This window comes from Accipiter gentilis, chromosome 9 (genome assembly GCF_929443795.1).
Source record: "Accipiter gentilis chromosome 9, bAccGen1.1, whole genome shotgun sequence".
Taxonomy (NCBI): Eukaryota; Metazoa; Chordata; class Aves; order Accipitriformes; family Accipitridae; genus Astur; species Astur gentilis.
In genome coordinates this window covers 23,541,058-23,553,092 of record NC_064888.1, presented here as the reverse complement: position 1 = coordinate 23,553,092, position 12,035 = coordinate 23,541,058, and the positions used below count along the sequence as shown (strand labels likewise).

The 12,035-nt window shown below is 42.3% G+C and overlaps 1 protein-coding gene across 7 annotated transcripts in view; it reads right to left on the bottom strand.

Annotated features, from left to right (window-relative positions):
- WDFY4 (WDFY family member 4) overlaps positions 1–8,511 on the bottom strand; it is a 145,683-nt gene extending 137,172 nt beyond the window's left edge. For 3 of the 7 annotated variants that reach the window (XM_049810150.1, XM_049810149.1, XM_049810151.1), the window contains exons 1-2: positions 8,410–8,511; positions 3,389–3,662 (exon numbers count right to left, since the gene is read on the bottom strand). In XM_049810150.1, coding sequence (XP_049666107.1) covers positions 3,389–3,649 — 261 coding nt within the window. In that variant the 5' untranslated portion in view covers positions 3,650–3,662; positions 8,410–8,511. The remainder of the gene's footprint in view (positions 1–3,388; positions 3,663–8,409) is intronic. The other 4 variants (XM_049810144.1, XM_049810145.1, XM_049810146.1 and 1 more) reach the window with 2 other exon arrangements.
- Between the last annotated feature and the right edge of the window lie 3,524 nt (positions 8,512–12,035).

Sequence of the window (12,035 nt, the reverse complement as noted above, 5' to 3'; positions counted from 1 at the left end):
GAGTAATGAGTCTCCACACCCCAGGTGGCTCCCAGTTAGTACCCCCTCTCTCCAGCCAACTGAGTAAGAGCTAAAGCACTCTAAGACAAAAAGACAGAGGTGCACTGGCATCTGCATGATCAAACAAGGAAAGGAAAAGCAAGAAATGAAAAACCTCCAAGGAGAGAGTAGATTTAGCAGAGTCCGCTGTTAAACAGGAGGAAGCAAGGTAGTTTCTGTAAGAACTTCATAACATGTACAAGTCAAACTGACATGCGTTTTCTCAAGCCAGCCCAGGGGCTTAGTACAAAGCAGAAGGCTGGTACATGAAGGGAGTAAAAGTCACATGGGGAAGGACATCAGGACTCGAAGCTATAAGGCTGGATCCTCTACAATGTACTCCTAAATCAATGATGCAATGCCAAAATACTCTAGCCACACCTCTGAATCTAAATGCCAACAAAGAACTGCAAAGCTCCACAGATACATCTAAGGAAAGTGAAGGGGAAGAATCTCTCTTAGGGCACAAAATCAAGTGTTAAGCTAATGAGAAATGCACATCTCCATTCTGAATATATTCTGTAGCCAAAATATCCTTTAGGAATTTAAAATTCCATCTTTGCGAGCATTACTGCAATTCAGAAAATCACTTTCTACAACCCTAAAGCATATGAAGTTCAGTCCTACAGAAGGGAAACACATGGTGGGTGTGCATATGCATAACATGACCAGTTCCTTAGCTATACTCAGCTTGCCTCCTGTGGAATAGCTGTCCTTTGACCCACCAGTACTAAAGTTTCTTTCTCATGTGTCATGATAAATAAGCAATTTCCTGCTTTGCTATCCAATTTTTAATTCCTCAGACTTCTAGACTTTATAGCTTTCACCATCTTTGTTCAGTAACAACTTCCTCAGTCCTTTGAAAATTTCACTCCAAAAAAATGACCTTCACATGGAAAGCATTCTTGCTATTTGTACTTTGTTAATGATCAGCAAATCTGAAGTTGTTCTACATAATCTCATCTCACCAAGACTTGCTTTCTTCATGTTCACTATATGGTATTCAAAATCTAAAGCCACAACAGAACTCAGGAACCTTGAGATCTGGGAATTTCAATTTCATTGTAAATTTGAGGCAGGAAAACCTCAGCAGATTTTCACAAAAAGCCTGCAATACATTGCTTACAAGAGGGGGAGGGAGCAGTTTGGAGAGGTTATCTTCCACAGCAAAGCCTATCTTTGTTGTGATGAATTTATACCCTCAAAACATTATGGATGTATGTTTTCCATGGAGTTTCAAGAGGAAGGAAGACAGTAGGTCTGAAAACAGCTCTAGGAAAAGCAGAATAGATAGCTCTTGCTCCAAGTAAAAAGTTTGTATCTTGTTGCTGTGCTGTCTCAAAAAAAAAAAAAGAACAGTGCAATTTTCAGCACACCATTTAAAAAGCAGATCCATGGAATAAGAAGCTGCTCCTCTAGAGAAAACTGTCGGATCATCAATCCTGATCTGACTTTGAAGAGCATTCTTTGAAGGCTGAGGAAGGAATGCTGCCGCTTTGCAAAGCCGGAAGTTTTGTGACCTGATAAAGCTGTGGTGAGCTCCCAAGAGAGCCAAGCCTGCCCCAGCACATGTTGTGCCCTATGCAGAGAGAGAGTGACACGTTTCCAGTGACAGCCACATATGCAGAGTAACAGCTTTTCTGCTCAAATATAGCCTTTGGTTCAGGAGGGAGACTCTTCAATGCAAACAAATCCAGAAGTTGAGAGGAAGTGTTGAAAACTCAAAGCTTTGTTCAGTAATCATAAAATATCTGTAGGGCCATTTATATTAAATGAGAAGGCTGCTTCTGAGACTCCAGGCTATACACTCACTGCCTTTTCAGAACCTTCCATTCATTTGTCTGCACTGCCTTGGACCAGGGCAAGCTTGTACTTAAACACAGCAAACTCTTCACCATAGGCATCACCAGATCCTACCTGCAAATCAATTGTTTGCATCACACTAACACCGATGAGTGACCTAATTTAGTGCCGTTAACTGACACCAACATCTACAGTGATTTCAAAGTCCTGCTCTGCACCAGGACTTACAAGCTTCACAGGTTCATGCTTCATCTAGCTGAATGAAATGTTCATGACCATCTGGAAGTTAATCCTGCTTTACTGTCATGGACACCAAAGATTTCATAGCCTTGAGCACAGTGATTTCCCTGCATATGCAGTTAAAGATGTCCCTCTCACTACAGAGTATCCCTTTTTATGTCCCACAATGCTTCCATATAAACAGGGTGACCATGTCTTTAACATTATTTTTTTTCTCACCTACCCACCGACGACTTATTAGAAAACCAACTTAGCTAGGTAGGGAACAGATGGATCTGAGTTTGGTCACTCAAGAACACTGAAAACTCACAAGTACAGATGGCTGAAGTATGCCATCATTACAACATGGTTTCACCAAAACCAGGCTTTTATTTTCTTTCTGAAAGACTTACATAGTGAGAGTGTAAAAACACAGATTCAATACCCAGAGATACCCAAGGTAATTCAAGAGAAAAACAATTCTTCTGTACTACAACATGGCCACAGTACATTTAAAGATAGGCTAGGTTTTCTCCTCCTCTCAGTATAAGCTCTGCCATTCTGTTGCTATATGGTCCACTCAAACACTTCCCTGTACATTTCACAAACTCCAGCAAACAAAACCAACCCATAAGGCTCCTATTCATCACAGAGCTGTTCCAGCTTCACCTTTCAATGTGGCCATCTCAGAAATAGTTGGCTGATGGAAGCTCTAGGGCATGGGGGAGGGCAGCTAGCTAAAATGTTCTCATTCTCAGCTGTGTCCCTCACCTACAGTGCGACCTTCCTCTCCTCATGCCACAGTTTCCCTGACTATAACACAACTCCTCACTGAAGCACTAAAATTAGACATCAGCACTGTCATTAAGCCCCAAATTCCCTCTTAAGACTGTACCCCTGCATTTCCCCTAGGTGGCTGCATGCCACAACCACATTTTCCCAGACTGAAAGTGTGCTTAACCCCCCACTAAGTAATAAAATAGATGAGGCAGACATGAAGTGACCACTTCACAGGGTACTCTGAAACGTGCCTGTCTCATCAACATATCCCTTGACTCCAAGAATAGAATTTAGCCATTCATGAAAGTAAATCAGTGTTCCCCCAGATACTTTTCTCATGCTAATATAGCAGGTTAGTTAGGTGAAAGGAGGACAAGCAACTGTTTCCCCAGGCTCCCAATAGAATGAAAGTAATTATCACCTAGACGACGGGATCACATTCCAATTAACTCCACTGGCAGTTAGGGTGACCACAGAACACATAGAGCAACAGAAACTCAAATTCACATCCTTGGCATCTTCACCAAAGGCAACAAAGAGAACAAACCTTTAAGAAGGGGGGAAGAAAGTCCAGCAGCCTTCTCTGTTGCTCCTCTGGGATAAGAAATTGAGCCACCTGCTCATACTCTACAAATTGTCTGCCTAGAGTCTCCCACTGGAGGGTATGGCTCTGGGGTGGCTTGTCCTTGCTGTGTGCAGGCTGTCCTGGCACTTCGGCTTTGTCTCCATCATCAGGGCTTTGCTCTTGCTGTTCTGTTTTGCCAGGTGAATCCTTCCACTGCCATGGGAGTCCAGCTGCTTTGTCCATGCTAAAATGAGACCTGAAGTTAAAGATACTGTGTTATTTACAGTTAGCATCATCTCTTACCAGTCAACTGTCCCATGAAACTAGACACTGACAGTTTTAACTACTGGAGCTGGGTAGTTTAGAAGTATGGAAATGCTGGCAGCCACTGACTCTTTTCCAATCCTGATGGCAAAGCACTCTGCTCCTGGACAAGAGCATTACCACCCTGCAATCACATGAACAAGCTCTCTCCCATGAGACACGTGTACATGTCCTACACAACTCATCTGGGCTTTGGCATTGGCAGGACAAACTGGTAAACCATGCAAGAAATCTGGATTCCAGCTCCAGCTTTGCCACTGAGCCAGATCCTCTCCCTATACTTCAGCCACCCCAATTGTAAAACAAGTCATAACTATTACCATCATCAGATCTGCAACAGAATAGCCAGATTACACATTTCACTGAGTATGGATGCTAAACTAAGCTGCACATTTCTGATGCATTCCTCACCTAGAGTGAGGTTGAAGCACTGTCTGGAACAGGAGCTGTGTGGAAAAGCCAAGGATTCCCCACATGGGTGTGCTGGCCCAAACAGGCAACAACATTCAGCTCTTCTAAACTGCAGATGTACAGCTCCGTACAAGAGATAGGTATTTTTACTACAACATTACCTGTTTTGCTGATCCTGTAAACTGAAATGGATATGCCTCAATGAAGAAGCAAAGTGATTCTAGCAGCCTTATTTCCATCAAATTGACTTACAATGGGTCCATCTTGCACTATAGGTAGAGGAATCCTTCTGGTACCTTCATCTCAACTCCAAGTCCTCTCATCTACTTTACAGCCCTGTTTTCATCCATAGTCTTCTGGGAGGTCACTGACACAGCCTTGAATCCACAGCAACCCTACTCCTTTGCCATAGCCTTCTGTGAGCTCACCCTGTTACCCAGAGCCTACGTAATGACAACGCTTACACCAATGGAAATCAGGCTTCTCCAGTTTCCATTAAAATCAGCCATATGCTTATTGGTGTCTAAGATATCGTCTGACTACTCAAAATATGACACATAAATTATCATAGTGTGGGTAGGCAGCTGGGGAGTTGTCACCAAGATGAACATAGCTCATTACTTTACTTACCAAATATATTGTCTTTTAAGACCCTAGAAGAATCTTTAACATATCATTACACCCCCTCAAAGAAAATCACCAATGTACCTCCATTTCTAGGCAACAGGTTCCTTCTCTACAGTGTCTTTGATTGCCATTCTAGCTTGTCAATAAAAATGCCAAAAAGCAAACATAACTAAAAAACTGAGTTAGATGTGCACTACCAATACATACACCCCTTAAAATAAATTTATTAAAAAGACTATTATGAGCCTAGTTTAGCAATTAGGAGCCAACACTACTACTAGATTTGGGATTCTCTTCCTTCACCCTCCATCAGCTTGATTAGTGCTTGCGTCCTACCCCCTCCAAGCCAGATGAACCAGTTTCACTTCCACACTCACGCAGTAGCTCTATACTGCAGAGATGAAGAGGGTGACATTATCTTGTCACTGTGCACCACACCACCTGCAGCAAGGTGATGGTCCCAGCAGATACCTATGCTTGGATCTAAATGCTGATCCTTCACACTACAGCAGAGGGTAACTTATTCTACCACAGCCCATACTCTGTCCTTTGCTAGGAGATAGAAGACTACGAAATTTTAACCAGTCTCCAAGGATGTCAATCTGGAACTTCCTACATCAACAACAACATTTTGTGTTTCACTGCTGTTGTTTCCCTTAATTATCTGTGCTAAGACAACACAGGCCTCTGAGCAGAAGAAGTGTGACCACTGTCTGCACAGAGTAAACAGGAAGACTCGTTCCTCATGACTGCGTGGGAGGTACATTTGTCATATGTTATACTTAACCCTAGTATGGGATTTTGGCCCACTTGAGTCATCGTGAAGCTGTACAGTGTGTTGAGAAAGCCTGGGTACTGTTCTAGGGGCTTCAGTGAGCATAGTTCAGAGTTATTTTTTCAGCGAGGCTGCTTTTGCATCCCAAATGGCACCATTCTCTTCCTAAGGGAAATCTCTCACCTTGGAAGCTACTCTGCTAAACCTAAATCAATGCTAAGTAACAAGTAACTCACTCTGCCTTTTCTTGTGTCTACAATTTCATTCGGACTTCTAAATCGTTTGTGTTTTCTGTTCCTCTTGGAGGATAATTATTCTTCTAGACCAATCACAATATCACAGGGTCCATTGGTATTAAGGATAGCTTAGGTATTTTGAAAAGATCTTGTATGTTGGCTGTCTTCTACATCCCACAATTTGTCCTCAGTGTAAATTAATGGCTTATTTCAGTTTTAGTAAATTATAAATATCACAATGATACAAAAAGTAAAGTCTAAATAATTAAGATTTTAAAAGACATGAAAGTGAAAATATATCAAATAAACTTGATGCTATCATTCAGAAAGTAGTGTCAGGTAACAGAGAGGAAGTGGAACTTATTCATGTATTTTCCCTTTTGTTCTAAATTAAGCTTGTGTGAAACCACACTGCATTGTGGCTACGCCTTTTCAGACTGGTAAGACAAAAGGGAAGAAAGGCCTGACCAAAGATGGCAGAAGGACAGGCAAAATGCTGATACTACAATTTTACTGGCTGAACAAGCATGATTTTTTTAAATGACATCTTAATTATATTTATCTGGGGTTAACTCCCCCAGTAGTCCAAAGAATGATCCTGTACAGCTACAAAATCCCAATTTGTACCAAGATCAAGAAGTTTACTTATACATTTAAAATCATTTATCATCAGAGAAGGGTCTCATGGCAAGATGGGTCACCAAAACACAATCAAGTCTCATGCCAAATTTCATAGTTTGGTCCACTTTTTATGGTAAGTATCTGCAAAAAATGTCAGATATTTGAGTGTACATGGAAATCTTTAATCTCCAAAAGTACATGAAAGCAAAACGAGGACTACAATTTGCCTTCTTGTTTACTCCAACTGTCCAGATGACAAGAGGCATCTTAGACTCAATATCAGACACCTAGTACTAGGACTAACTGCTTTAACTATTCCTTCTCCTAATAGCCTTTTCTTGACTATTAAACCCCAGGATTCTGGTGACTATCAGAGACACATGGCTTACAGCACTCCAAAAATCCACTGTGTGATACCTCTTCATATGCCTTTGCTTTCCTGGGCAGCCAAGATAAATCTGTTTATTAAACAGTCATGCCAGTCAATCATTTTAAATGCTAAAAACAGGGATTCCACTACCTCCCCAGGAAAGCTGTCTGATGCCATAACAACCCCAAGCAGTAGAAAGCATTGCTTGTTTCCTTCATGAACCATCTTATCTTACAAATTATATTTCTCTCCCAATTCAATCACAAACTCCCCCTTTGTGGCTCACACTGCTCTGTGCTCACATGAAATGACAGTACCTCAGAATGAACACTGTGCCAGATGCATCTACTACTCTCGTACCTCTGTCCCTCCTGATCACCTTGGTTCTTCCTCCCTGAGCTCCCTCTGCCTTTCCTAAATTATCTACACCTATCAGTTCTATGTCTAATGATCATACTTGACATATTTTATGAGGAAAACCTAAAAACACCACCAAGAAGATTTACACTTTGATGTCACTCTATTTATTGCAGAACAATACGAGGACTGCAATGAATTAAAACAAGTTGCAAAATTCAATATCCTACCCATTTTTGCCAGGTCCATTTAATTGTAAATTCTAAGGGGAAGGTATTCTCTCTTCCTAACTTCTGGCACAGCAATTTATACAATATGAGCCTAACTTGGCTGGTGCCTTGAAATGCAAATAGCTGACAAAATACAAATAACAGAGGGGTTTTAAAACACTTGTTAGCTTAGAGAAGGTTGAATACTGTTCAAAGAACAAGTCCCATTTCAGTAGGGCACAGCCCCTATTTTTTCAGCAATAGAAATACAGTTTCAGCTTGTTTCAAGAAGGTGTGACATTCTTACTACTAAAGGAGTTGCATTCATTTACACTCAGACTTCATTTGTCCAAGCATATTTTTACTTTTTGAGTACATCTAAGTTGGACAAAGCATTTCTGCAGTGCAACCTCACAAATCATTATTTCAAACACTTAACTGCATTCCTCTTTATTTTTGTTTGAAGAGCATCTCCATGCAATCCAAAAGTAGATATAAAACTGACTTAGGCTCTCCCTCATGTATCCACTCTTCTTTTTTTTTTTTCTGTTTTAAAAAGTAGCTTCTAAATATCTAATTGGGAACTGTTTCTTTGACTTGTGTATACTCCTACTGCAGCCAAGAGAGAAGCAGAGATTTGGGGTGTACTTGCTTTTGAGATTTTGTGAAGTAATGCCCCCATCTCAAGAGCAAACAGAATGCTTGTGGTGATTCACAGACAATATAGTTGCAACAAACTCGAAGGAACAAGACCAGGGCAATCCTGATCATGTCAACACAACAGCTCATTAGATAAGGACATGCAGTTAAACCAAATCCAACAAGTCTCCACTAGCAGCAGCAACAGATATACCCCTTACATCTGCAATTCTATTACCACTCCTAGATTAAAGGATACAAGCAAACCACTGATCCTTTTTCCTCCTTGTACTGCAGTTTAGGGTCAACTGACTGAAACCTCTTCTGTTTGAAAATGATCCTACTACAACAAACCAGTTGCAGATAATACAGCAGTTTCCTTCAACAGTTAAGAGTCTGTTGCTTTTGCTTTCACAACAGATCTCTTTACATACCTGGGCTCCTAGATTTGGCAGCTCCTGTTGCAGTCAATAACCACATCCAGAGAAAGGAGCATTACTGCTTATGTCCTCCTAGGCATTTTGGTGCATGCAGCAGCTCCCACTCTGCTCTTTAAACTTTCCACTGTTAATCACCTGATTAGCTGCTGCACTTATTTCCTGAGGAAAGCAGAAGTGAAGAGCAAATGAACCACATGCTTGGGGCCCACCAAGCTCCCAAAGCAACTTAGAACAATTCAGCTTATGCACAAACCTGGCAGGCATTGCATGCTTCTCCCTGGGTCAAGAGTAACCAGATATTTCTCCCCATACCATATTCACAAAGAAGGGGAGGGGGGGGGGGGGCGGTGTTCATTTTGTTTTTAAATTTAAGGTTTACCGAACTACTACAGGAATACATCACCACAAACCTCATGCTCTCTGCAACCTGTGCCCAAAGGACAGGCAACAGTTGGAGTCCTTCCTCAAATGCAGTTTCCTTAAAATAAATACATCTGAATGCTGAGGTGAAGGGTAAGTCCTTGACCTGTCTACTAAAACAGTCAAGGCAGCTACTTAGATCAAGAGGTAAACAAGCACTGTAAGCTCACTCACAAAATAAAGGAGCCTAGATTAGCTATGGAGTTGGCAGAAGACTACTTCTCAGTTGTCTAGTTGCTTTTTTGTTCTCCCTAATAACACACCTGAAAGGCTTTATAATTGTTTTTTAAGGGGAAGTGGAGTTTAAACTCCACAGGAATTTCAAGTGTTTCCTAAACAATTGTATGGTGACCTTGAGAATCAGTGGGATCATGGCCTTACAGTGACTGAAACCTGAGGGGATTTTACCCTAGCTGGTTAAAGCCATCCGTTTTCTGTTAACATCCACTTCATTCAAATGCCTGAAAAAGTATTCAGGAGAAAAACTAATTTCCTCTTCCAGCTAAGCTAGGGCAGTATCTGCACTGGAGGCTGCTCATGTTTCTGAAAGTAGAAGCAGCAAGTCTTAAAAAGGACTGATTTCACTGTTCGATAGGGTTAAGTAATAAGACAGGACAGCGATTGCCTATATACCGCAGGACCTCAATACAGTAATGCTTCTGGCATAGAACAGTCCCAGAGGTTTGTTCTCGTCCCTTACTATGGAAGTGTATTTATTGAAAGAAAGATCAACAATAGAGGCAGCAGCAAAATCATGGGTTTAGTTCACCCCCTTACAGATTATACCAGGAATGAAGGAGCTCTGTAGCTTTGCTGCAAAGAGAAATATACTGAGGAAAATCCTGAAGAAAATACTGCACTCTAATCTGTACAGACAGTAGCCTTAAGTTGATCAGGTTTTGGAAAGCATTAGCTAAACTAAGTATCTACAGGGTGTTTTCCAAGCAGATGCAAGTTCACACTGAGCTACCCACACCCAGGGCAGCTCCAGTGAATGTCACATTTGGCCACTTTAGTGAGCTCCACTGAGACACTCACAGGTCTGGCTGAGCTCAGTGCTGCACCAACATGGCTGCGAGGCCTCTGGGCAGCTCTGAGCACAGGCTGAGCAAGCTCACACAGCCTGCAAAAGGCTGTGCCTACACATCCGCTACTTTCTGCTTTAGGCCGTTCACATATTGGACAATACTTTCCCAGTTGGAATCTAGCCAACACTGTTTCCCCTTTCTAACTCAGAAACAAGCCTAAATGTGCCCCATTTCCACCCTTTTAGTGTCAGTTTAAAAATCACAAAACAGAACATCATTTGCAGTAGCCCTTCCATGCTGTTTCATCAGAGAGGTTTATTTCCCAGGAGCCTTCCCTGTCCAGTGGTGCCCCCCTCACTAGATGCTGTCAGGACTCAAGCAGCCACACAGTCATTAGTAGATTTCTAATCCACACAGCAGAGGAAGCACCATTTCTCTTTTTCATTCTACACTAACTGCTGATGGGGCTGAAGTCCAGAGTTTCAACATGCCCTCCTGCTTCACTGAAGCAAAACAGCTGTAACCAAATTATCTGCAGTAAAAATAACTCCAAGGGGTAAAGAGAAGCTAATAGCTAATGTAGTAGGAGACAGTGCCACAACTCTCTTTGTCAGTTTGGGCTCTTTATATTAATGACCCCTTGCACTGTGCCTCCACCTATAAAAATGGAGGGAAAAATCCTTCTTTTCTTCGTCCTTTTTCCCCAGTCTCATAGGAAAAAAAAAAACAACAAACCACACATGTTTCCCACATACCTGCATTTGCATCTCTGTACAGGGCACCTAATTCAAAGGAATCCTCATCTTGGTTTAAGGTTTCTGGAAAGGGCACTAATAACCTCCTGGACCCAGGAGCTAGCTCTACCAACACTGACTGGAAAGTGCCATCTGATAGGGGCACCACTCTTAAGTAGATCATGCAAAGCCCAGTGGAGATAAGATGTCCTGCCTGAGAGGACATACAGCAGGCTTCCTGAGGCAAGGATCTGGTCCACCTGTCTCACAGCATCAAATAATGTCCCCTATGTTGATTCTTATTATACTTCTCTTTGCCACTCCAACCTCCACGCACAAATGGAAAAACCCTGTTTCATGCCTCTACATTAATACCACCCACATGGAGGTATCTTAGTGGTCCAGAACAGCTAGAAGCACAGCATTTCTCCAGCTTGAGGCTGGAGGTCAGCTACTGCAGGTTTCTCCAGAAACCCAACTTGCAGTACGTTTCAGTTGCATTAGATTCACCAAATGGGCTGACTGATTACACCAAGAGCAAACATGTCCTCTGGCAATTGCTGTTCAGTTGCCATTGCCCGAGGGGCTGATAGTTCAGCCCAACTTGCAAACCCAAATGGGATCGCGCTTTGCCGAAAAGCCTATATTTCTCCCTTCAGCAAGTTTCTCCCCTTGGAGAGATAAGAAATAAAATGCAGCTGATTTTGCTGGGACAATACATTTTTCTGCTGCACATTCATAACTTTCAATTTAGAAAAAAAGCCAATTAAATGCATGTCCCTTTCAACACTGCAGTGTCCAGAAGCTGAGTTAGCTGCAGGGTTTTTTCCACTCTTCACCTTTCCTGCTAAAATCCAGATATCTTTTTTTTTTTTCTTGACAAAAAGAATGTTGATTAAAAAATGTTCATTACATCATTTTTTCATTTATTTAACATCATAAAGGGAAGCGGCTGTGTTTCATTTTCCTCCCCTCTTTTCAATGGTAGAACAGAAGCTGACAGTGACACCGCAGAGAAAGGCAAGGCAAAAATTTAAACCATCTGCTTAAACATCATTTTCACTCATCGTTTTTCTCAGCAAACCTTGAAATCTGCAATAAAGGAGGCACTCAGCTCCTTCAGCAAATCTTCCCAAAGAAGTGAAAGCAGCGGGCTACAAAGCAAAAAGCCACAGGACTGTGAGCTTGAGCAGCTCAGCTCCTCTCCCTCTGGCACACACACAGGGGAGGCCTGGAGTGGCAGGGAAGGCCACCCTACCTCTTTGGCTGGGTTTTCCCGGGAAGGCAGAGCTCCTGGGAGGTGGGAAGTAAAAGCCAGCTTCTGCTGGTGCTGCCAGGCAGCCACAAACTGTGCCAAGGCCCTCGAGAGGCAGCCTTACCACCCGGGCCTGCAGCCCCCAGGCCACACCGCCACCACATCTGAGGAAAATAAGGCAGC